The 27513-nt window shown below is 36.3% G+C and overlaps 1 protein-coding gene across 37 annotated transcripts in view; it reads left to right on the top strand.

The window, feature by feature from the left end:
• The window catches only part of ATOSA (atos homolog A), a 109658-nt gene extending 85060 nt beyond the window's left edge, over positions 1-24598 (top strand). For 14 of the 37 annotated variants that reach the window (XM_070623934.1, XM_008516249.2, XM_070624036.1 and 11 more), the window contains 8 exons: positions 27-1857; positions 3716-3835; positions 7039-7118; positions 7821-7929; positions 13202-13360; positions 18309-18377; positions 20641-20840; positions 23589-24598. In XM_070623934.1, coding sequence (XP_070480035.1) covers positions 27-1857; positions 3716-3835; positions 7039-7118; positions 7821-7929; positions 13202-13360; positions 18309-18377; positions 20641-20840; positions 23589-23742 — 2722 coding nt within the window. In that variant the 3' untranslated portion in view covers positions 23743-24598. Of the gene's footprint in view, positions 1-26; positions 1858-3715; positions 3836-7038; positions 7119-7820; positions 7930-13201; positions 13361-18308; positions 18473-20640; positions 20841-22732; positions 22904-23588 lie in introns of all 37 variants that reach the window. The other 23 variants (XM_070623947.1, XM_070624069.1, XM_070623957.1 and 20 more) reach the window with 8 other exon arrangements.
• Positions 24599-27513: the final 2915 nt, after the last annotated feature.

Raw genomic sequence — 27513 nt, forward strand, 5'->3', positions numbered from 1 at the left:
TTCAGTATTTTTCTGTGTGATTCTAGAATCAGTGCTGCTGATGTAGACCTACAGTGGAATTTTTCACAGACTCCAATTGAGCATGTGTTTCCTGTTCCCAACGTTTCTCACAATGTGGCCTTGAAAGTCAGCGTTCAGTCCTTGCCCAGACAATCTAATTACCCAGTTTTGACCTGTAGTATTCACGCTAACATTGGCCTTTATGAGAAAAGAATTCAAGACCATGAACTTAAAACCCATCAGCACCGTGGTTCTAATGAAGCAGAACAATGTGGTACAAACAGTTCACAGCGTCTGTGTAGCAAACAAACTTGGACCCTGGCACCTGAAAGTGTACTACATGCAAAGAATGGTACAACTCCAGAATATACTGCAGCTGTCAAAAATGTCAAACTGTATCCGGGTACTGGCAGTAAATCTGACTATGGAACGTCTCAAGCCAGTATTCTGGGCTTCAGTGGTGTAGGAGACAAAAAGTCACAGGAAACATCAGTGAGAACTTTAAAATCATTTTCAATGATTGATTCCAGTGTCTCTAGCCGCCAGAGTTCCTGGCAGTCAGTCAGTGAGACTAATCCTCTAATAGGCTCTTTAATTCAGGAGCGACAAGAAGTTATTGCGAGAATTGCGCAGCATTTGATTCATTGTGATCCAAGTACTTCACATGTTTCTGGACATCCATTTAATGCGCAAGAATCTAGTTCACTTAATTCAAGGTTTTTCCGGGTTTCACAAGAAAATGAAAATGTGAGAAGATGTAAAGAAGCTTTCTCCATTTCTTTTGGTAGTCCAGAGCTTACCTCCTCAGAAGACACCAATGAAGGGAAAATTCGAGTAAAACCAGAAACTCCTCGAAGTGAGGGTTGCATTTCTAATGGTCTTTATTCTCGTCAGCCTGTTGGTGAGACTAATCCTTTGATAGACTCGTTATTCCAGGAGCGGCAAGACGTTATTGCAAGGATTGCTCAACACTTGGAGCATATTGATCCGGCGGCATCGCACATGCCCCGGCAGTCATTCAAAATGCATGACTCCAGTTCGCTTCCTTCTAAAGTGTTTAGGAGTTCGTATGAAGACAAAAATTTGTTGAAGAAGAACAAGGATTATGCCTCTGTTTCCATTTCTAATGCGAAATTTTCCTTGTTAGAAGATAGCAGTGAAGGGAAAAACTTAATACCTAATAAATCTTTTAGTTCTTTTAAATGCAGTAGTAAAGCCAAGTCCTCTTTGAAACCTCAAACAAGACATCTGTATCAGGACAATCCTGGTGAAATCATCCAAAGTACATGTCAAGAGACACAGAGCAAAGCCACTAGTTTACTGACTCCCTCAAATATGTCTCATTGCAAAGAAAATAACTTAGATTTGACAATCAGATTGGAAAATACACTTTCCGAGTGTCTATTTAAGGAGCAAGAAATAAGCAATGGAATTGATAAACAGTATTCATATTGCAACGGTATTGACAAACAGATTTGTGCAAATAAATGTAAGGAAAAAATAATAATAAATGAAAATTGTAATCCAGAATCTTTTAACAATCACCAATTTGATAATTCAAAAAAAAATGACTTGAAAATGAAAGTTACTATGTTGAAAATATCAGGATATTTGAACAAACATGAAAACAAGTGCTCAAATAAAGACTCAAAAAGGCCTAATACTCAACTCAATAGTATTGAAAATTATCTCAATAAAGATAATGAAAGTTTCAAATGCAAAAAGCCAGACCAGTTGAAAAATGAACAGGATAAAAAAGAAGATCCAACTGATGAAAAATCTCAAAACTGTTCCCAGAGAAAGAGCATAAAAGACTGTTTGTCTACATGTGAACGACTGAAAAATACAGAGGTGTTGGTAGGTAATAGCTGATGTTTCAAACATAATTCTCAGACATTTGTTATGGTTTGACTTTTGTTTGTAGGTGATCTAGTTCTAAAGGCCTAGGGTGGCTATTATCTATAGAACGCACAGTCTGATATAGTAAACCTGCTACAGAACTAGTATGGACATTCTTGCAAAGAACCCACCCACTTAAGAGCAAATGCTAGGTAAATTCTTCCTGTTGCCCTTTTTTACTTCAACACTATGAACAATTGCTGGAGAATAAGAATCAGAAATGGAATTCACGTTAGGTTAACATGTTGTTTGTTAGCAGCTCTGGCCTAGTATAAGCAGTATGCTCGTTGGGTTACTGTTGGGAGATTTTAGGAGTATCTATAGCGAAATCACTAGGCTGTTGGTCAAAATACTTGGGCTCCAGCCCTGACTTCACAATTTGGGCCTTGAGTGGCACTGAATAAGTCACGTAACTTCTAAAAACCTCAGTCTCCTCAATTTTAAAATAAGAAATGATAAATCTCTTTTGTGATGACAAATAATAGATTTTAAAATATTTTGTAAACCTTTAATGCACTATATAAATAAAAGATATTTAAGTTACTTCCATTTTATTTGACTTTCCACCAAACCACTTTTTAACTTTAGAAAATGTTTAGGCTCAAATCTCCTCTATTTCTCCAAGTAGTATGACAAATTTATGTCTCAATTATATGGAAAACTACTTCTTAACTGTTTTGATCCAAATCTGAATGACCTTGGTTGATCTTCTTTATCACTCAGATTACTCTGCCAGACGTTAGAGTTTTACAGTTGTGCCATGTTTCCAATTTATATTTTTCAGCAGAAGAGCTCATCTCTCTAACATGGAGGTTTAATCAAACAGTAGTTTCCAATTTCCTAAAACTGTAATTGTCACAAAAACCTAGCCTGGCCTTAAGAATATTAGCTTTTCATGATCCTTTCTGGTACCTAACAGGGAGGCTTAATTTGGCCATAGTATTTTTCAAGCCACTAAGATTCCTTTTCTCCTGTACTTGTTTTAAATGTAGTCATACTTATGTGCCCAGGCACTCTCCTGAATATTTCCCACATGTTGGCTTACCTAATTCTTCCACTACACTATGAGGTTGGGCACTGTTACTAACTCTGGTTTACAGATGAGGACCATAGGCCTGAAGAGGTTGAGTAACTTACCCCAGGTCATAAAGCTAGTAAATGGTAGAGCCAGGACCCAAATTAGTCCTTCCTGATTTTTATCCATGTGTTTTTATGAATTTCTGATCTTTGGGTATAAACTTGCCTAAATTCCTAAGAATTTGCCTGTTTCCTGTATCACTTCAAAAACAGTACTATGACTGCATTAGATATATTTTTAAATTCATATTTATTATATTTCTGTATCATGTCCCATCACATTACATAGTGTGAGAATGGCTCTTGATATTGACATAGTTTAGTATTTTAGAATATTATGCTATTTTTTCTACCTGTGAGTAGTTGTTTTTCCCACAAATTAAAAGAATCAAATATTAGCTTATTAGATGCTAGACTGTAAGTATTTATAAATATGACCATATGTTTATAAGGCAATTGTATTTGGACATACATTCTTTAGAATATTTGAGTCTATTCAGCATGTTAGAAAAAAACTCTTAGACACTGTTTTCTGATTCAAGTGTCTATATATATATGTGTGTGTGTGTGTGTGTGTGTGTGTGTATATATATATATGCTTGTATGTACTGGTAAAGATATACAGATCATTAGCTTCACCACCAAGGATGTAATACCTCAGTACATATTAGGAATAAGTCTAAGTTTAAAATGAGAAAATATTTAAATATTACGATTAAAATCTAATTTTTTTTCCTAGCAGAGGACTATACCACTGAAACATTCAAGTGTCTGGCAGAAACATAATTTTCATTCCTTAGATGGAATCTCGACCAGAGCCTTTCATCCTCGAACTGGATTGCCTCTTCTTTCAAGTCCCGTAAGTGTTTTTCTCTTATCTCATGTTTGGAACTTGCAAACATCTAAAATGTTTGTAAATCATGTTATCCGTAATTGAAAAAGATTTAAATACCTTTAAGATAAATTTTCAGTTGGGAAACATTTTATTTTTTGCTACATTTAACAGCTAGGTATTAATATGGGAAAAGGCTGAAAAAATAAATAAAAATGAAATTTATTGTATTGGGATTATAAAATTTCTCTGAAATTCTTTTGTCTAGCATTTTAATTGTTACTAAATGTAAAGAAAATAGTGTCAAGTGGATTTCCTAGAAATAGATTTGTATCCCAGTACTGAAGCTGGTTGACAGCACCAGTTGGGTCATCTGGGAATCAAATTCATGGCTGTCTTTGACTTGGAACCCAGGCACTAAATAATGTTATTCTGAGACGTATACACTTCCCCACTCTACATCTACAAATAGGTTTATAGATCTGAGTGTGATGGTTAAGAGCATCACTTTGGAGTCACCCTGACCTCACCCTAGCTGTGTTACTAGGTGAGCAGTGAGTCATATAATCTCTTTGAGTCTCAGTTTCCTCATCTGTAAAAAGGGTGTGATAATGTTTACCTTAGTGTTTTGCGGATGCTCAGTATCATTCCTGACACACAGTAAGCATTCAGTAGTTAGTTACCATAGCTGCCATTTCAGTTAAACCTGAGATAAGTGGCCAGTACTATAGCAGAACTAGAAACATATATATTTTGCTACTGACATAAGATTATTTTGTTGTCTTATGTCTGGTTTTTTAAATAAACTCAAAAGATACAATATCTGGCATCTTCAAAAATAATTTGTGAATGAGAGATCTATAATTTAAATTTATAACTTGAATTTAGGTTTTTATTTTAGAGTTGAATTCCAAGCAATTTAAAATAACCCCAAATGTTTGACCTACCTGCGAGGTGCTTTCAAAATGCCCAAGTGACCAGAGAAAAAAATGGCAGTGTCATGGTGGTGTAAAAAGCACTACAGACTATTGTTCAATATGGTAGACTGAGTTGATACAAGAAGACCCCTCCTGCTTCCCAAACACAGAAATCCTGGGTAAAATACAATAGAACTTCTAAATACATAATATAGTGTAAGAGCAAGAGAGGTAAATCTCCAAATACTAATTTGAGATAAATTATGGCCCTCTAGGATAGCTGAACCTAATATAGTGCCAGGGGTTAAGGGCCCTGCTGGGACAGGAGTCAAGGCTGCAAATCTGTACCAATCATAGCTGGGGCCTAAAACCAAACTCTCCATAAAACTAAAAACAGGGGAAGACTACCCTTCTAGAAATGAGAGAGGAGAATAAAATTCACCTATTTACTCGAGTGTAACAGGGAGGTGTGAAGTAGATGGGAAAAGAAGCCCCCAAAAGAATTTGAGTCTAAGTCTAAGCCACCCGTGCGAGGGGTTCTGAATTTGTACTGTCTATGAGGTTCAGAAACATCTAGCTAAGAAATAACCATAAAACTGAATTGAAATCTGTGAAATCCAATGGGTCCCAGCCAAGGAAACATGAAACTATCCCACATTTATAACCCGTGGCACCAAAGATTTATTTTCATGGAAGATAACTTTTGCTGAAGATGACCTCAGAGAAAATAAATTAGAAAGCATCTTAAAAAAATAAGCTGGAGGAAGTGGGAAAATTCACATTTAGAAATCGTGTTATCAGAGCAATCTGAAAGAAAGTCAAAAATAATTCTGTTTTTAGGGGCTGGTCTGTGGCCAAGTAGTTAAGTTTGCGCTCTTGGCTTCAGTGGCCCAGAGTTTCACCGGTTCGAATCCTGGGCGCGGGCATGGCTCTGCTCATCAAGCCATGTGAAGCAGCATCCCACATGCCACAACTAGAAGGACCCACAACTAAAAATACACAACTATGTACCAGGGGGCTTTGGGGAGAAAAAGGAAAAATAAAATTTTTAAAAATAATTCTGTTTTTAAAATGTTCCAAGAGGTCAAAGAGAGCAAAAACAGGAGATTGAGATGAAAGAACATGTGGATTTCAAAAAGAGCTAAATAGAAATTCTAAATATGAAAAATATTATAATTGAAATATACACACATACAAGTGTGCATACATATAGAGATGGGTTAAACAGTGGACTAGAATCAGTTGAATAGAGATTTAGTGAATGGATAGACAGATGTTAAAGCAACTAGAATGAAGTGGGAAAAGAACAGAGATGTTAAAATCTGAAAGAGTCATGGAGGATAACCTGAGATGTCCAATATAAGTCTAGCAGAAATTCCAAAAGGAGGAGAAGATGGAATAAGGAAAATGAGATAATGGAAGAAATGAAGGTAGAGACCTTTCTAGAATTGAAGATGTTAGAGTTTAGATGGAAAATTTCACATTAAGTTTGACTGAAAAACAATAGAATTGTGCACTTGTATAACTCTCAAAAATATTGAGGTTTGGGGCCAGCCTAGTGGCACAGTGGTTAAGTGTGCACATTCTGCTTCAGCGGCCCAGGGTTCACCAGTTCGGATCCCGGGTGCTGACATGGCAAGGCTTGTCAAGCCATGCTGTGGTAGGGGTCCCACATATAAAGTAGAGGAAGATGGGCACGGATGTTAGCTCAGGGCCAGTCTTCCTCAGCAAAAAGAGGAGAATTGGCAGCAGATGTTAGCTCAGGGCTAATCTTCCTCCAAAGAAAAAAAAATTGAGGTTGTTTAGACTTTCAGTATCATCTGTTTTTTCTTAGTCACCGAATTAGACTAATCACTCAGATGCTTTATATATATTTACTATTAATTCTAGAAACAAAGCTAACTTGCATGTTGTAAATGACTTTATCTTTAATTTACACTTGAGTCTTTCATTCTTATTATATTTTGAGCTAGATGGCGGTTTGTCTTAAATGTAATCTGATATACAATGGTGGTTGAAAATTCTGGTTATATTATATATTGGGATTCCACGTAAGATTTGGTTTTAGAAAAACTGCTTCTTAAAAAATCAAAACCTAGTAAAAGTGCTTTTATTAATCAGCTGTTTTTTCTATACTAGTTAATAAAATGAGAACATAAGAATAATATGTAATAAAAGAGCATGATTTTAAGTAAGCTGTTATGGGAGAATTTTATGATATTTAAGATAATGCTTAGCTTTCTTTTGAAAAGTGTGCTATCAAGAAAAAATTACAGTCTTTTTAAATATCACAAATGATTATTTTGACCTTAGGTTCCTCAAAGAAAGACACAATCAGGTTGCTTTGATCTGGATTCTTCTTTACTGCATCTGAAAAGCTTGTCATCTAGAAGGTATTTATCATAAAATTCACTTGTGGATATGAAACAGTATTACACAAAATTCTGGTCTTCCACAATAAATAATATTGACTCTAAAAATCAAAATTTTAACAGGAATCTTCCTTTCCAGTTGGTTATCATTTTCAATATAATTTCACACACACAGTTACCAAGGATGGGTGAGGGTGAAAGTAAGACAATGAATAGCCACTATACATTGGTCGTAATAAATCATGTTAAAACATTGGTTTTAACGTTTGAGTGGGTTTGCAGATTTCTGGTCATTCACCTCCTCCTTTGCTTTACACTCCTTTGCAGAAAAGCTTTGGCAACTTGTTCCATGTTAACAAATAACATTCTCGTTATAGTCTTTAGTCACATAATTTTGCCTTTGTATTCTCATTTTTAACTGAAAATGCAGGTTGATATAGAAGACTGCATTATTATCTATTTTCAGTAGATGTCACTGTGATATGTTATAAATTCCACCTTGAAAACTTCTAGGATGTTATATATATTCTTTATCAAATATTATAAGAAAATTTATAAAATCTAATCAGAAATTTTAAACAAGATATGTCATATCTTAAAATTTGATTAGATTAAATTTTATTATGGTAGTTTAAGTAAAATTGATCAGATTCTTGCTAAATTAGAAAATATTGTGGCTAATGTGTCTACTTGCTGATTTGTTTTTTTTTTTTTTTTTACTAGTCCTCGACCATGTTTAAATATTGCAGATGATCCAAATATTCATGAAAGACCATTTCTGAGTTCTAGTGCTCCACCTATAACAAGCCTTAGTCTCTTGGGAAATTTTGAGGTAATGTTCTTTGAAACTATTTTAAGAGTTGACCTTTCTTAACCTAGATCCAGTGTGTCATTTACGTCATTTGTTTGTGAAAGGGAAATAAATGAATGGATTATGTTTTTCCCGAGCCTTGAAATCCCCTTCTTTCCTTTCCTTTCCTTTCCATGAGACGTGAAGCTGGGAGAATGGTTGGCAGTGACATCTTAGAATTGGGTAGCTGGGAGAGGAGAGAGAGGACTCAGGTGAAATCAGGTTGGTTCGAGGTATTGGTTATTCTGGCCAGAGGATTGACTTGATCATACCTTCTTACCCTGTAAAATTGGCTCAGGGACCCAGGAAGGATGATGGTGGGCTGATAACAGCCCCTTCATGATCAAGGAGGTTAAGTTTCAAAATCAAATGATTCTTTGTACTATATTTGCAACTTCTCTGTGAAACTTAATCTATTCTAAAATAAGATTATTTTTAAAAAATCAAATGGTAAAGAGTCTCTGATACATGTGCTACTTTATTTAATATCCGTATTTCTACTTGGGATCAAGTATTATGGGTTTAGTTGTCTTTAATTAGAAAACAACCTTAAACGTGAACCTGTAAATGACATTTTAGAAGTGATTTTAATTGGTGAGTTTTTTACAGGAAAATAATTTAAAATTTGTATTTTTAATTTACATAGCATTACTGGAGTTGTGGTTTGATATATTAACAGTATGCTTTATTGAAAGCAATATTTTAATTTTGAGGCTATCTTTCAAAATTTTAGTGGAAATAAAAAGAAAAGATATTTTATGATAAGTTGATCTCTTTTCCATGTTACTTTTAAGGTACCAGTTCAGAGATGTTAAACTCTCTATTCTTTGTCATCAATTTAAAATTGCATAAGGCCATTGTGAGGGTCAGGTACTCTGTAACCTTTGTATAACAAGAAAATTTATAAGGGGAAAAAGAGAGCATCTGATGTGTGAAAACTTTAGAAAAGAGAAGATCGTTAAAATATCAGTACCTTGTTCTTTTCACGGGATTCTGTTTGTGCAGATATGCACACATTTCCACATGACTTGAGTAGAGAAATACAGGGAAGTTCTGAGACTGTCCAACCCATGGATCCTCCTTAAATTTGTAATGATTTTGATGCTCTCTCCAGTTTATTATAGATGATATTTATTCTACTTAGTGAATTTGACTCTCTATGGCAATTAAAAAATGGGGGAGAGAATAGAATTAAATTGCTAAACTGACACATTGGTCTTGTTTCCTGAAACAGGGCAAAGCCTTACCCTGCAATGTTGTTGAGGAGAATTGTGATACTTTGACATTATTTGTGGGGCTCTAGTCTAGAAACATTGACCCAGAGTAACACCTAAGTAGAAGGCTCTCCATCTGATTTCTGTGGCTAGCTATTAACTTTTTCTTGCTACCATTTAATGTTTTCTCCAAAAACCTTGTCCTCATCCATCCTGTGATTCTCTTCTTCTATCACTTTAGTCTAGCACGATATTGACAGCCATTAGAAGTACGTTATTTCTCCCACCTGAGGGAATCCCAGTGCTTTCTATCACTATAAAATAGCTTGCATTTTCTAGAATCTTATGTAAGTAGAGTCATTCACTATTTACTCCTTCTTTGAGGTCAAGGGCTTCTTTCATTCACCATCATTATTTTGAGAATGTCCATGTTGTGCTATGTATCAAGAGTTCATTCCTTGTTATTGTTGTTATATGGACATACCATAGTTTATTTATTCACCTGATTTTAGACATTTGGGTCATTTCCAGTTTTTGGCTAAGTAAAGCTGCTATGAATATTCATGTATGAGTTTTTGTGTGGATATGCTTTCATTTTTCTTTAGTAACTACCTAAAGATGGAGTGTCTGCATATGGTAAATGTCTGTTTAACTTCTTAAGAATCTGCCAAACTGGGTTATAACTGGTAGTTGTACCATTTTTAATTCCTACCAGCAGTGTTTGAGAGTTCTACTTCCTCCACATCCTTGCCAAGGTTTGCAATGGTCAGTCTTTTTAATTTGGGCCATTCCAGTGGGTGTATAGTGCTATTGTACTGTGGTTTTAATTTCTATTTCTCTAATGACTAATACTGTTGAACCTCTTTTCTGTGCTTTACCATTTAGCTTTGCTTTCCCAAGTAAGCACATATGTTTTCCAAATATTTTCCCCAAGTCTGAGGCTTAGATTTATATTTTTGTAAGTGTCTTTTGAAGAGCAAAAGATTTAAATTTTGTTGATGTCCAATTTATTATTTTCTTTTAGGGATCTTGATTTTGATGTTGTATCTAAAAAATCTTTTCCTAACCCAAGGCCTCTCAACCTTGGCAGTCTTGATATTTGGGCCAGATACTTCTTTGTTATGGAATCTATCTTACACATAGTAGGATGTTTAGCAGAATCTTTGGGCTTTACCTGCTAGATTCTAGTAAGACCCTGCCCTTAGTCATAGCAACCAAAAAGGTCCCTGAACGTGGACATGTGTCCCCTGGTTGAGAACCATTGACCTAACCCCAAGGTCACAAAACTTTTGTACTAGGAGTTTTATTGTTTTAGCTCTTATATTTAAATCTATGATCTGTTTTGAGTTATTTTTATATATATGACATGAAGTGTATGGTCAAGGTTCATTTTTATGAATATGAATGTCCAATTATTCCAGTCTTGACATCAGGTAATGTGAGTCCTCTAATGTGGTGTTCTTTCTCAAAATTGCTTTAACTATTCTAGTTCCTGTCCTTCTTCATATAAATTTTAGAATTAGCTTGTCTATTTCTACAAAAGAGCTGCTAAGATTTTGTTTGGATTGGGTTGATATAGATCAATTTATGGAAAATTAACATCTTAAGAATATTAAATCTTTTGGTAGATGAACACAGTATATCTCCACATTTATTTAGCTGTTCTTTGGTTTCTTTCATCAGTGTTTCGTAGTTTCCAGCATACAGGTCTTAGACATATTTTTGTAGATTTATATTTAATTATTTTGTATTTTCTGGTGATATTGTAAATTATACTTAAAGAGTTTTTAATTCCCAATTCTTCACTGCTGTATATTTAAGTGATTTTATATGTGTGTATATATGTGTGTGTATATATACATATATATAATTGCCTATGACCTTGCTCAACTTAATAATTTTATTGATTTTTTTTTTTTTTAGATTCTTTGGGATTTTTTACATAGACGCTCATATCATCTTCAAATAGGGACAGTTTTATTGCTTTGTAATCTATATGCTTTTTATTTCCTTTTCTTGTTGTTTTGAACTGAGTAGTGCCTAGCATGCATCCTAGTATATTAATTTAAAGTCAAAAAAATCTGAATAAAGAGAGAAACTAATATGGGTCGTTGGCCTTATCCATAAGCATTTTTGTATGTGTTCTTACTATGTAAATTTTATACATCTTTAGAATATTTTTCTTATTTAAGAAACATTTATTGAGTACCTACTATGCGTCATGTTGTATACTAGGAATACAAAGCTAAGTGATTATGTTTTTTGCCTTAGAGAAATTTATGATCTACTGGAGATGTAAATAATTTATAAAAGCAAGTAATTAGCACTGTGGCAGAAGTTTCCTCAGTCCTCATATACCCACTCTCTCTGCTGAAGGAATTGGGGAAAGCTTTACTGAGGAACTGTCGCTTGAGCTTGGTTACAAAGGATGAGTAGCATTTGCCAAGAAATTTGTGTAGGGAGTGGCAAGGGATTCTAGACAGAGGGAACTACATTTGCAAAGGTAGTAAAAGAACATGGTGATGTTGGAAAGCACCAATTGGAACTGGAGCGTGAGACTTCGTGTGCAAGTGGGGAGAAATGAGGCAAGAAAGGTAGGGAGGGGTTTAGATGCCATGCTATGAAGATTTGACTTCATCCTATAGAAAGCAGGAAACCAAGTTTTTAACCTGGTGAGTGACATAAGACTTTTAAAAAAAAAGAAAAGAAAAGAAAAACAACTCTCAGTAATACAGAGGATACACCAGAGATGGAATGACTATTAGAAGATGTTGCATTTGTTCGGAGGAGAGGTTGTAAGGATCTGAGCTAAGTTAGTGATGGTGGAGGAGAGAGCCAAGGCCATGAGACTGAGAGGTCAAATCAATAGGCTATGGATTGGATTGCTTGAGGAGCAGGAGGAGAATAAAGAAGGTTGGTTGTAACATAGGTCTCTTGGTCTTATCTGTTTGACCAGGGGACTTTAGAATTGCTTGTGTCACTATTTCAAATTTAGAGTACACAGACCACTAGACTCATGAGGGCTTGCAGTGTTTTCTTTTTCAAAGAATGACCAAATCAAAGAAATGCTACTCACATGTCATGAAATATGCATATATGTGTTGCTATATGTCTAAAAAAGAGAGCTTACGAAAGGTTTAAAATGTTTTTTATACCTGGAAAGGTAAATACTAAATTGTTAAAGTGGTTATCCCAGCAAGGAACCTTGAGAGCAATGAATAAAGAGCTTCTCTACTGTTTGTGCTTCTGTACTTTTAAGTTTTTTTGTAATGAACATTTACTGTTTTTTAAGTGAAACTAAACAATAAAACATGTCACATAAAACAGGTTTGTTTTTTTTTTGAAAATTTTGATTGGAAATATTTTTGTTGTTATTGTTGAGGAAGACTGGCCTTGAGCTAACATCTGTACCAGTCTTCCTCTATTTTGTACATGGGAGGCCACCACAGCATGGCCTGATGAGCAGTGTGTAGGTCCGCTCCTAGGATCTTAACCCACGAACCCCAGGCTGCCGAAGCGGAGCGAGCAAACTTAACCACTACATCATTGGGCTGGCCCCAGCAGTATTTTTTTAAGAAGCAACTATTTCTCAGTTCAAGTTAGAAATGGCTTTATCTTTTGGTGGAACTTCTGTATATGATGTGTTAGCAAGTTTTCGACTGTTTTCTCCGTGGCCAGCATCATGAATAAGCACTGCAAGGGATAAGAAAATCTCTGCTGTTATACCTGCTCTGGTAGAGCATATTTTTATTTACAGAGATAAGAATAACATATTACACAATTAGGTCTAACTAATGTTGAAGGTCAAGGAGAGTTCAGCATGGGTTGGAATAGTGAGAGAAGGCCAAACTTTATGGGATGGTAGATTGAAGGGGGAGGGGTTGATTTCAGGTCAGATGGACACCCAAAATGAGGGCGTGGCGATGGTAGCAACCACTTCTCTAGTGCCAGAAAGCATAGTAATGTATTTCTTTAAATAGAAAACATAATGAATGTGTTACCTTTTTAATTCATTTCTTAAAAATTATTTTGTCTTCCAGGAATCTGTCTTGAACTATCGTTTAGATCCTCTCGGCATTGTTGATGGTTTTACTGCCGAGGTAGGGGCAAGTGGTGTTTTCTGCCCCACGCATTTGACTCTTCCAGTTGAAGTGTCGTTCTACAGTGTTTCAGATGATAATGCTCCCTCTCCTTATATGGCAAGTATTTTTTAAATTGTCTTTTTCTGCTAAAATCAACCAACTTATTAACAAGGATCTTTAAGTTTAAAGAGATTTAGGACTGCTTTGACACAATGCTTGAAAATCCAAAGCATTTCCTAAGAGAAAATTGCAGGCTGATTAGAGACTAATATACCTTGAAAGTTGAAGTTGAAAGTTGAAAGGTTACCTTACACCTTCTTTCTGAGCTTGCTGTAACAATAGATATTCTCTTTTGCATTTGAAGATGGTGCTGAAAATTTAGTGTTTTCTCTGTGATTTGAAAAAATGGTAAAACATTGTAATTCCATATCTTGCTAAGTTCACAGAAATTCTCAAGTGTTCACTGTGCCACAAGGGTTCCCTTCACATGTGATCCTCATCTCAGTAGAGTACAGGTGAAAGTTTGGTGACTTAAGCCTTCTGTGAGGCCTTTTTACCCCCTTTCTCCTGTTTGGTTTGTCTTTGGACCATTTTTTTCCTAATCCCATGACTCTTTAGAATACTGGCTATTTCTGACTCCATGCTAATGTTTCAGTGGAGAGCAAGATAGCTAAGGGGAATTAGAGCACAGTTTTGAGCACTTTTTATTCCAATGGATTGAGGATAAAATAAGCTTTCAACTGCAAAAATGATACCAAGTTTTGGTGTAGGATTAGTATCTGCCCTTTTCCAGAAGACAAAGAGGGAGGAAGTGGCTAGCAATGCAAGTCTATCCTTTACAGTGATGGTATCAAATATGGAGTCAGATCTGAGTTTTCATGTTAGGTCTTCCTTTGAGGAATACAAATTGCAATAGGTATAGAAATAGACAGCTTTGGTCTCCCTGGAATTTCCTAGCTTACCACCTGGCCCAATTGCTTTCTCTCCTAATATCCCTTTCTCCCACTTTCTAGGTTTTCAAGGACATTAGTAACAGTGTCTTTTGTTATTGGTAAAAATTGTGAAAGGGAATTCTATGTAATTGAGAAACAACAGAGGTAGGGAAGTCATACTTTTTTAGGGATCTAAATATAGCCCATTCGTTATTAGTCCAGTTTGTTCACGAAAGGTTATTTAGCCTTACTCCATTGTAAGCGTGAAAACTTCAGTCAAGAGCCTGATCAATGTTTCATTCTTTGACAGAAAAAGCCTAGGGGTGTCTGCTCATTTATTTAAAGTTTTCTTTTCCCAATAATATTTATACTTGTGGATCATAATCATAAAGATGTACAACATTGGTTGTTATCAAAACCAGAGGCCCACTCCTTCACAAACCTGCCCAGTTATCACATAAATCACCTGTTTTTCATTTACCATAGAAGATATATCCACTTTTCCAGTATAATTTTGAAAAAATAACTGCCAATTTTGGATAATTAATAAAATGGGAAGTATCAGTGAGATAAGTTCAGTATCAGAATAAATGTGTATCATACTGGAATGCTCACAACATTGGAATACAGCTGTAACGATGCCCGTTATGCTTCACCAGGACCTCAGGAAGTTTCCTCAGCTTCACGTACACCATTGGCACGTAGAAGTCGAGAATGGAAAGATAAGGTCTCAAGTACTGTAATCTGTCATTAGTGTAGAGTCCCTGAGGACCATTAGGATGGCTTAGAAACAAGATACAAGAGTGAGTTAGCTAAAAATCAGCTCAAATAAATATGTTTGAGTGAAATTCATGAGTAAGAGGTAATTTGAACTGTGCTTTAAAAGAGCAAAACAGCATTAATCTTTGACTTTGGTTGACATCTAAGAAAATGAAGGATTAAGAGATTAAAGGGTTTTGGGCTGGCCCGGTGGCATGGAGGTTAAGATCGCATGTTCTGCTTCTCGGTGGCCTGGGGTTCACCGGTTCGGATCCTGGCTGCGGACATGGCACTGCTTGTCAAGCCATACTGTGGTAGGCATCCCACATATAAAGTAGAGGAAGATGGGCACGGATGTTAGCTCAGGGCCAGTCTTCCTCAGCAAAAGGAGGATTGGCAGCATATGTTAGCTCAGGGCTAATCTTCCTCAAAAAAAAAGAAGAGAGATAAAGGATTTTGTCACTTTGTCTCCAGAAAGTACATGAAATTGATTACAGATTTTAAGTAGATGTTGGAAAGAGATTAAATCAGGATACTAAGTTGAGTTAGCCTATCCTTTAAGAATCTCTGACTTTTCTCTGATAATATTCTTCAATAAACTTTCCATTATGTAATTTTTTTTCTAAGTTGGTTTACTAAATAAAATGGGTTTCCTTTGCAGCTGACCCAGTCCAAACCTTAGACCACAAATCTTTCCTAGTGTAAATTAATAAAATTAATCTTGTTCTTCAGAGAGCCTTATATTTTGGTAGTTTAGTCTGTTTTCAAAGGGCTGATTATGTTTTGGTAAGATAATACATATTCCTGGGGCCAGACCAGTAGTGCAGCTTAGATTAAGTTCGCACATTCCGGTTCGGCGTTCGGGGTTTGCTGGTTCAGATCCCAGGTGCAGACCTAGGACCGCTTGTCAAACCATGCTGTGGCAGGTGTCCCACATATAAAGTAGAGGAAGATGGGTACAGATGTTTAGCTCAGAGCCAGTCTTCCTCAGCAAAAAGAGGAAGATTGGCGGCAGATGTTAGCTCAGGGCTAATCTTACAAAACAAAACAAAAAAAGCTAACACCTATTACAGACCAGCAGAGCTGAGACACCAGAACTCCTATTTGTTACTCTAATAATGACCTTGGGACTTCTTATCACAGATTATCCAAATGACTCACAAAGGAAAATCTTAGCACAGAAAATGTGTCTTTGTGGTGTTGGACTTTTTATTAAATAATTCCTTAAAGATTAACTCAAAGCCATATAATCTCTCTCTCCAATTGGGAGTCAGTGGTAAAAATGTTTTCTAAGCATTATATAATATGACAACATTTCACTGTTTAGGAACTGTTGCATGGTTGGAACCAGGCAGAAAGTTTTAAAGCAGGTGTGCCAGTGGCAAATTCGTGGTATGACTTGCATTATCATCATATTAAAGAACCATATATTATTTTCTTCTGTTTATAATTAACCAAATTAAGATAAACTTCTTTTAGTTTTACTAAGCTTTGCATACTCTCTATTCCACGATACTTTGAGGAGATTTTGTATATGATTTTGACCCAATTTAGTTTATTTTAACCTTTCTATTCCATCCTAAAATATGAGAAGAAAATGTATTTTTATTCTTTATGTTAAATGCAATAACTTTTTCTAGGTAGAAATATTAATATGCTGACCCACTAAAATAATGAAATTACAATAATAAATAATAATAAATTTAATAATATGAATAAAATTCCAAGTAATTCTCAATCCCTTTCTAAAATTCCTCATTTGCCAATGCTGCTACTGGTCTGACATTGCTTAGGAATTGTTGTAAAGTGTTGCCTTGAACTTTAAAGTTAAAAAAAAATCTATATTCTGTCTTTATAAATTGATTTAGTTACTCTTATCATGTTCTAAAAACTATCAGAATTGTTACGTATTAAAGGAAATAGGTATACGGTTGGTAGTAGTTTTTGCCTCACCATTTTTCCTATACATATTTAGGGAAGGGTGGCACGGAAAAACAGTGATGTATTGCCTATAGCAATGTGACTATAAAGGTAACTACTATTTAGATATAGTTGACTTTTTCTTTCTGGAACTAGGAAGAAGAGGGGCATCCTATACCATAGCATTCTTCATATAGAGCAGATTGTAAGAGAGAAATTGTTCAAACTTCATTGTTGTTTTGGTTAGGGATGCAGTTTGTTAATATGCTGTTTTCATGCTTTAAATGCCCATGTGATATGTCAGATTTGTTAAGAACCACATATGTCTTTTCAGGGCCCATTTCCATGAACATTTCCCAATGTTAATTTGTTGATTTAATAGTCGGGTCAAGCGCTGTTCACTTGGAATTGGGGTATTCCCATGTCGGAGTCTGGTTCTCCCTTTTACCTTTGTCCACTACTTTTTATTTGCAACCCTGCTCTGTCTGTCAGACCCAACAGAGATGTTGCCTAATGGGATGCTCCTGTTTTATATTTACTTTTACATAAGTGTGACATGTTTTGGCATGTACAGCATAAAATGATGGGATATAAAATGTAGAGCATGCAAGCGCTCTACTTAACGAACTAACTACTCAAAAGAAAACTATTAGCCCAGTTAAAACAACTGAACCAGGCTTTGTGTCTTAAAGCTATTGAAGAATTAAGTGTTACAGTCACCACCTGTAGTCATTTGGTCATCCTGGTTATTGAGAAACTCTCACATAGTCGATCTTAGCTTCCCTTCCAAACTTGTTTCCCATTGTTTGGACTTCTGCAGTGATGGGAACATCCTTCTCAGAAACTACTTTTATAATGCAGCAGTGCTGCTCAAACTTTAATGTACGAATCTTGTTGAAATGCAGATTCGATTTGCTAGGTCTGGGGAGAAACCAGAAATTCTGCATTTCTAACAAGTTCACAGGTGATGCTGATGATGCTGGTCTGTCTCTAGTCAAAATCCATTTATATAACTTAACTCACTGACTTAAAACCAATAAATTGTTTTACCTCTTCATTTCCCTTCTCCCACATGATACAAGGGAATAATCCTATCATCTCCCTTTATTTCCTTTTTAGTTAAGGAACTTCTTCCTTCTGTATCTTATATCATAGTAGAAATTTCAAGCAGTATGGCTATTGATCTTATATATTATTATATTATATTATTTTATATTATATTATATTATATTATTTATTGCAGCATCTCCAGGAAGAACAGCAAATTATTTCCTTACGGGTGGGCCTGTCACTATTTCATACTCATAGAATGTTTCCCTATTAATTCAATAGAATTAATGAATGTTTTTTCATACGTTGTGAAATCTTAGTAATTACATGATATATTATTCTTATTTTAGTCTTTATATACATATATGTCAGTTTGTACTCAATTTGTCTTCTTTTATTTCAAGGGTGTGATTACTTTAGAGTCCCTTGGTAAAAGGGGTTATCGAGTACCTCCTTCAGGAACAATACAAGTGGTATGTGTTTTATAGCCTACAATTGCAATAATCATTCTCTCACATACATATAGAACTTAGCCCTTTCTCCTGCTACTGCTGCTGCAACAACTTTGGTAAGTAACAGTGGGGCTGCAGCTTTGTTTGGAGTTTCCCTGCTCTGCCCCAGGAATGACCATTTGGGGACCTCCATAAAAGGAAAGCATTAATAAGCTAATCAAGGTGAATGCTTTAGAGAAATAGTATATGACAGTTTACATAACTTAAATAGAGCTATTTTCAATGTAATTAGAGCCTAGCATTACCAGTGCCTTCTATTTCATCTAATAAGCTAGGTTTAGATTGACCTATTTAAAAGGAGACCCCAAATGTTAGTATTGCTTTGGCAGGAAACTTGGGAAGCAAAATTACATCGCCCCTAGTGTAATAATTTCTAAAATTGATCTAAGGAGTTAGTTATACAAATCAGAAATGTAGTCTGACATGTGTCAGGGTAGAGAAGACGTCTTTCCTTTTGGTCTGGGTGTTGATCTAGTTTAGGCTCAGGAGAATTCTTCTAGCCCAGAGCAATCCTTCGTCATCCTTGGTCTAGAGTTCTCAGAAGAATAATTTGATATCAAGGCCAGTTTGTGACTGAGTTCATCTCCAAGTCGGACCCAGGATAATCCCGCAAGCCCAGAAGTCTATTACAGAGTTGGCTCTTGCAGACTGAAAAGAGTTTAGCTGATATTTGTCAATTATACCTCAATAAAGCTGAAATTAAAAAAAAAAAAGTCTACCCGAGTTCTAGATACACTCAGTATCTAGTCTAATTCAACAAGCCGTTTTATGACCTTCGGCCTCAGTGTGATCAGTGCTTGGCCAGACCACTTTGACTCATGACCATTGTCCAGTACAGCAAGGAGTCTGCACGTTTGTTTACTTCACATCACACAGGAATGAAACACAGTACTATGCAATATCGATGTGTGTGTATGTTGCCATATATACATTTATATAAATTTTATTGAGGAAGAATAACTACATATTAAAGTAAGATTTTTATGTTGAATGGATTTCTTGAACTAAAAGAGTGATGATCTTGTATTCTCTTGCCTCTGGCTGTGTAGCTCATGAGTAAGTGTGGGTCACTGGAAAGCTAACTGTCACTTGTCATAATAATGAGGCGTAAACCCAGAGGCAGCACATTCACCTCTTGTTTGAGGACTGCCAACTTTAATGGTTAATTTTAAATCTGAGATTTGGGTATGTCTTTCATTCCTTCTATAGTTTAATTATGTGTAAACATGGTTTGAACTCCTGGCTTGCTAGTTGTTGCGGTTGTTGAATGTATTAGCCTTAATCTTTTAAGACTCACTAGATTTCAAAAAGTGGATCATAATATTGATATATTTCTCATTTTGATTCAGTGAGTGATGTCCAGTGCCACGGATGAGCTTCTGAAAGCATGGGCACCAAGTTACCTATTGATGTGTTGGTAATTTGGTTAAAGTCAGATCAGCAGCTTGGGATTTTGTTTAAAAATGAATACTTTTAAAAATAATATTCCTTGGATTATTCATAGCCAAGTATCAATTTAATTTAGCCTTCACTAAGGATACATAGTTTGGTCTATTATGATATTGATGATTAAAAAAAGTCTAGTGTCACTGCAGTTTTTGAAATTTTACTTAGCCATCTTTGTAACTAATAATAATGAACTGTATTTTCTAAACTTGGAAAATATTCCAAGTAGGAAAAGATCTCTTTTTTGAGAAAATATTTTTAATTTTACACAACCATATGTACCTAAAATACCAAAAGTCTACTTTTACCAAGCTTTTATTTTTAAAAAATTCTCTTCATCATTAAAATGTGAGGAAAATTAAAATTCTATTTTGAGAACTTTGCAATTGATACACTTTAATGAAGTTAATGTTTGAAATAATTGAACTGAATGTTTTAACCCAGTAAAAGTGTATTTTGCTTAATGTAGTGGAACTATTTCTTAAAATCTGAACAAGGAATAAAGGTTTATTGGCTATTATTAATATGAAATTTGTGACTAAAGATTTTGATTTGTTACAGGATTATTGTGAAATAAAAAATTTAATTGAACTGTTTTTAAAAATATTGGATATTATTCCATAAACTTCTGAAATTTTATTAACTTTAGTCCCAAAACTGACATATCCACTGGGATTACCTTATTATTAAAAAACCTATTTTAATATTGGCACAATCATTTTGAGTCAAATCAACAAATCACTGTTTTTAAAGAATCATTTCTGTATTGTTTCTTCAGACCTTATTTAATCCTAATAAGACTGTGGTGAAGATGTTTGTTGTGATATATGACTTACGAGATATGCCAGCCAATCATCAGACATTCCTACGACAAAGAACTTTTTCTGTACCTGTTAAACAAGAAATGAAGAGAAGTGTTAATAAAGAGAACATCCGACATACAGAAGAACGGTTATTACGCTACCTCATACATCTGAGGTAATGTTTCGAGTGAATGTGAAAATACATTAGTTTAGAAGAACAATTCTAGGGGCCAGCCCTATGGCCAAGTGGTTAAGTTTGCACACTCTGCTTCGGTGGCCCAGGGTTTTGCCGGTTCGGATCCCAGGTGCACGTGGTCCCGCTCATCAGGCTGTGCGGAGGCGGCATCCCACATAGCACAACCAGAGGCACTCACAACTAGAACATACAACTGTGTACAGGGGGCTTTGGGGAGAAGAAGAAAAAAAAAATAGAAGAATAGCAACAGATGTTAGCTCAGGTGCCAATCTTAGGGGAAGAAAAAGAACAACAATCCTAAAAGTTTTAGCTTATTTTAAAAAACTGTCACTCTAACTAGACCGGTGCTCCTTGGACTTTGCTTAGCTCGGAAACTCTTGGTGATGTGCCAAGAGGCAGAAAACACACGGCACATCTTCCTGCAGTCATTGTTACTAGAATTTATAGCTGTGTAATGTAAAATGTTTTATATCAAAACAAATGCTGATATATCTGGGGTAGTGAAATACATTTTCTAAACCAATGCTGTCCGATAGAATTGTAATATGAGCCATATATGTGGTTCTATATTTTCTAGCAGACACATAACAAAGTAATAAGAAACAGGAAAAACCAATACATTTTATTTAACCCAATATATCCAAATGTTATAATTTGAGTATATAATCAATATAAAAATTATCAAGGAGATATTTTACATTGTTTTGTTGTACTAAATCCTTGAATTCAAGTATGTATTTTACACTAACAGCACAACTGAACTTGAACTAGCCACATTTCAAGTTCTCGATAGCCACGTGTGGCTAGTGGCTGCTGTGTAGGACAGGGAAGTTCGTTCATTCATTCAACAAATATTTATGTGTCAGGCATGCTTCCAGGCACTAGGGAAATAGCAGTGACAAAATCTCTGTTCTCAGAGAGCTTGTAGTGTAGTGATTCCATCAGAACTATCTTTTCCTCTAACTTTTACTACCCAGCTCACAGCTCTACAGCTCTACGTTGTGAGAAATCATTTGTTTGCCCTTGAGGTCCAAGTTGCCAGCATCCTGGGGTAAGGTTTCAGCCCTGAAATCCTATTGTAGCTCTCAGGATCAACAAGCAAGTCATTTGAGTAAGAGAGCGCTCAATAGCCTTTTGTCTGTAACTCTGTTCCTAATAATTTTCTGGTGCCTTTCACAGCAAGTCCTCAGTCACATCAGTGATAGTAATTCATCTTAGCCTAACTCCTTACTCCAAGGAGCCCTGTTCATCAGGAGGAAGCACCTTTCATCCAGGGCCCAGGCAGAGGACCTCTTTAATTGGTTACTGATGGTAACCGCCAGCTCTCTTTCCATAGATCTGCCTTGCAGTGGTGGTCTGGATTGAATAAGGAGTGAGCTGTACACTCAAGTCCCATATTGAAAAAGTCTGTTAAGTTAATTAGATGCCCCCGTAGCACTGGCTAATGGGTGCTGTTACCTTGGGGTCTTCTGCCTGGTGTTCTGCATCCTAAGGACATGTTGAACCAGCACAATGTATTTAAAACCAACTTTACACTGCCTGATATGACCTCGTGGGGAATGTGACACAGATTGTGGGAATGAAAAGTCTACCAAAAACAGACTTGGAAGACTTTAAAAGAGAAATGGTATGAAACAGCAGACTATAAGAATAGCTCCCAGCCCAACCTAGGAAGATTCAACCCTCTAAACATCCGTTTGGCACCATTCCTCTTGAAGTTTAACGACCCTTAACCATGTGTAACCAAGATTCACCAAAGTAAAAATCTGCTTTTATGATTCCCATATAATGATTAGATACTTTGGGTGCTGTAAAGAAACCTCTTTGGGAGTTACGGTATGCTTCCCAAAGCTCACCTTGTTCTCCTTCAGATTGAGAAGGGGAAAAACTTCAGCAAGAACAGAAGAGTGAGCCAGTCAGAGGTCTGCTTTCATTTATACAACTGACCACCAGATCTTTCAGCTAATTTAGGAATAAAATCCACAAACCCAGAGAGTATTTCTGCGATGCCGAGGGGAAAACAGAGAAATTAGCACTGCAAGGTGTGTTTGACTCTATGCCAGATAAGTTTGTACAGTTGAAGACTCCAGCCCCCTGTATTATGCTGTAGATATTAGCAGGGGACAGAAACAGTTCCATATTCAGTTTTGATAACTTTTCATTTCACTGCTAACTTTTCTCTTGATTTTTAATGATTTTATTTAGCTAGCCACTACTGATGATAGCAGTCCTTTCTCATCCTATGATTGTCCTCAAAACTTAATTATTTTCTGTGGTCACTTTTCAAGTGTGGAATCCATGCTAATCTACTCAAAATTATGGGAGTGCAAGTTGCATGAAATGGGTCAGTCTGTGCAGCTAGAAGATGCTAGGGCTGCAAAGCCCAAGTGTAGTATAATTGGCTGATGTGAACTGAAACTTGACGGTGTAGATGAGGAAGGGTGCGCATGCTGTGGGGTCAGGGATGAAAAGTAGGATTGCATGTGAAACCCATGTTCACAGGAAGAAGCATCTCTGGCACTGTAAGAGGGAGGGGAGTGTGGAGTGTTTAGGGAATAGTAAGGCAGAGGCACTTAAATAGGCAGTATAAGACCTTAAATATCTTGTTAATGAGTTACTGTTAATATTGCAGCAAGATTAATTCTTCCTGCTTTCATAATTTACTTTCTCAGGTTGTTTGTTTTAAAGACTCATTCCCTGAAACGATGTACCTTTTTGTTTGTTTAGGTTCCAGAGTTCTAAATCTGGAAAGATCTACCTCCACAGAGATGTACGGCTCCTGTTCTCTAGAAAGTCAATGGAAGTTGATAGCGGTGCTGCATATGAACTCAAATCGTACACTGAATCGCCAACAAACCCTCAGTTTTCACCAAGATGTTGATAAGGAGTGACAATTTAAAGTATTTGCTCAGTACCCAAATTTGAAAGTAAAAATTATCATAGAATGGAGTGTACCAAATTAACAACCAGGAGAGTGGACCCTCTCCTGTTATCCTGGACCAGTTTTTATTAAAGGATTCCTGGAATGAGATCCACATATTCCAAGTAGACTGGAAACACTCATGTCCTAATCCTTTTTGTACTGTTGAAACCACTTCATTGGACATGTTGCAATAGCAAACCGCCCCCTGCCCCCAGTTAGATTAGTGTTTACACATTTTATTTCTCAGTTATTTAATATTTAATGTTTCCTTAATACTCAAGTGATGTTTGTCTCTAGTGTTCTAATGTAGCACAAATCCTATGTAAAATCATACTATGTATTTTTGACATTAATGTTGAACTCTGAAATATATGCACAAGTCTTTAATTTTGTGTGATGTGTTTTAAGTACTATTCATTTAAGTTATTGAAAATAAGAATGAAATGTTGAGCTTCTTTAAGATTAACGCACTATGCAAGCATGTATACTTTTTATATTTCCCAAGTTTAGTTTTTACACTGCCCCATCTAGGTTGCTGTCTCACATAGCTGTCCTTTAACACGCTGTGTCGGCAGTGCAGTGCAGACCAGGCTGCTTCATATTCCCTTGGCACGTTCAGATCATCATGCCCATTCATTTTCTTTCTAGAATCCCTTATCCCCCAAACAGTTCTATTTTTCCTTAATCACTGCTACAGAGGCTCTACATTAAATTGCTGTCCCATGCTAGATAACTTTTGCAAATTGTTAAAAGAATATGTAATTTGAAAACAAATTAGTATTTATATTGTAAATATATGCAAAAAACTAAGAAACGTGTATTTGGCTTTTATTTTTAGACGAGACATTTATGTGATTGAGTGAATTTCTGGTATCCATCAGGCAGTTTCTATTCTAGCTTTACAGTTGCCAAGAGGAGGGGGAAGATGTCTTGAAACTTGTCCCAGTTTATCGCTTTCTTTGTCAAGGTCACAATAGACGGCATTTGGCAACTGGGAAAACCACCGAGCAAGGGAACTTGACGGAGCATTTCAAAAGCCTTGTCTCCAACCCCCTTGGAAAGAAGAATGTCTTTAGATGTTTGTGCAGGGACAGTGGGCAACAGTAGATCAGAAAACAAGGCACAAACACTGGAGATGCTGGGACAAGGCTGTGAGTACAAGTTAGAAAATACATACCCCTCAAGTAGGCCAGACCCAGGAGACCTGGGAGCGTAGAACCAGGTGAGCAGTCTGGAGTTTGGGAGAAGCGAGTCTTTAACTTGGACCCAGCTGATGGATAGACTATTCAAGAGCATCTGGACAGGTGATGAAGTGTGTGACTGCAGGCTCTGGGGTGGCCAGCAAGACGCCTCTTAGAAGTTTCTTTTAAAATACCCGCTAAAAGAGAAAAGACTATTATATTTCATAAAACCAAACAAAAAAAATGGTTTTCAGTGGCACAAGTTTATATGAAGATTTGTTCTTAATCTCGGGCTGTGTGGAAACATGGGACTGGGACCCGAAAGCTTTGGATGGTAGCCCCAGCTCTCATGGCACCCGATGGGGCTGACTCCAGGAATCCTCACCCCTTCCTGGGTCTGTGTGATTGAGAAAATGGAGTGAGAGTATCGTTAATGTGCCTTCTCTTCTTAAATTCTGCCTCAAATTCTGGGAATAAGTATTTCGATGCATGTATCCAGAACCACTTATACATTTAACAAAAGTCAATATTGATAATTTTACTTAAAACTTGGAAAACAGCACGTAGTTAAAACATCAGAATGCTTTTTTTTAAAAAAATGAAAAAAAAGTTATTGCTTCTTTGACCTCTCCAGTAATCCAAAAATCAGTGATGTATGTTGTATGCGGGTATCTTTTTACATGGATACCACACTGTGATCTTTCCAGAATTCTTTCTAGTGCATGGTTTTCCATCTTTCTAAGCATTTTTTTGTTCCTCTAAATCTTAGGGACTTTTTTGCCTTTGTTGTTTTCCCAGTGAAATATAGTCACCCAGCACCTGTCGTCTCTTACTTGCCCTGCTCCTGTCTCTATTGCACTGATTCTTTTTCTACCCTTCTTTTGTCACAGGCTGAGACCTCCTATATTGCTCCTCTTCATATTCACAGATATGTCACTAGACTGTTAGCATGCAGGTAAAGATACCAGGGGACAATCAACAGTGATACCTGTGGTAGATAATAGAGATCTCCTCACTCACTGAGGGCTGGCAGACTAAGAAAGTGAGTCGTAACTGATAACTTCCTTTAAAAAGGAACTCCAGGTCAGAAATAACCTGCAGAAAGTTTTTGGAAGTTTTCTTATCATATGAGAATGAAAAATATTCGTGAGGAAATGGGCACTGGCTGGAAGGTACCCAACAGAGGGCTAAAGAAAGGGAAAAATTTCTCCACAGACTTCATCCTTGGGATCCCTACTCTTCCCTCATTAGTTTTGTGAATAAAGCAGTGATTCTCTTTTAAATTTAATTTTTAAAATTTAGGTAATGCATGTTTATCATGAAAACATTTTCATACTACATTATAAAGTAAATGTGAGAGTCCCTCCCTCTGTCTGCCCTTCTAGCTGTCACTTTACAGAGGCTGTAGCTGTTAAGATTTTGGCGTATAACATTCCATATGCCCTGCTAGACTTAGGGACACAGGATCAGTCCAGACGGGAAGTAGGCTTTTCATGAGGGTAGGAATTCACTCTCAATCCCTAAGACCTTCGCTGTGTGGCATTGGAATCGGCCCATTCTACCCCGTCATGGATTATCTGTGGGAGATAAAAGTCTTAAACTTGGACACTGTGGGAGGAGGAAGAGAACGTATGAATGCCTACTATGTGCCAGGCTCTGTAAGGAATTTATATCTTTTTTAATACTTAAAGCCCTACTTCAGAGAGAGTATGAGTATATTCTACAATGAAAGAAAAGGAGGCTTGAAGAGCTTGCCCAAGGTCACGCTGTCAGTAAGTGGAAGAGCCAGGATTCAAATCTATGTCTTTTGCACTCTTCCACACTGGCATTTTGCCTCTTTTTTCATCCTTTTTTCCACTAGTAATTGTGGCCTGGCATTAAAATATAATTTGCATCAATATTCTTGGAAATAAAGTTGGTAATTTGCTCTGAGTGGAGATATATAATAAGGCAATGCCTATTAATTATTAGAGGGAAAAAAGACATTAAAACACAGACTAGGAAGAAATGTTCTAAAGCAACTCAGAGGCCATTCAACTTTGTATACTATCAGAAGGCATGCAAATAGTTGAGGGAAGTTTTAGGAATACATTGTGGTAAATATGAGATTTTTAAAGGTAAGTTTTAAAAGTCTCTTTCAGACCCCGCTGTTTATTTTTCTTTTTAATTCATTCAAAATTTTCCTGTTCTAACCTTTTCAGTTTATGTAAAGTTCTCTCTTCTCACTAAGTCCCTAGAGAAGTGGCATCTTCCACTTTCTCCGTTCCACTTCCAACACTCAAGTTGCTAGAACTGCTCTCTTTACAGTTACCTGACCTGCTTATTCAGGTAGAGTTCCCTGTGCTTTGCTCACAGAAGTCACCATTTATCCTCAGGGTTTTCGGCACTCTCTATCTCACTTGCTTTCCCTGAGTTGATCTTCCAATCTCTTCCTATCTCTCCCTTTCACTAAAAATGTATTCTGTTCTTGATATTTGCCACAATATTGGCAATGATGCAGGTGGGCTTTCTCAGCTGTTTCAAGAATGGTTGGGGTGGGACATTATCT

The sequence above is a fragment of the Equus przewalskii genome, chromosome 1 (assembly GCF_037783145.1).
Source record: "Equus przewalskii isolate Varuska chromosome 1, EquPr2, whole genome shotgun sequence".
NCBI classification, from domain to species: Eukaryota; Metazoa; Chordata; class Mammalia; order Perissodactyla; family Equidae; genus Equus; species Equus przewalskii.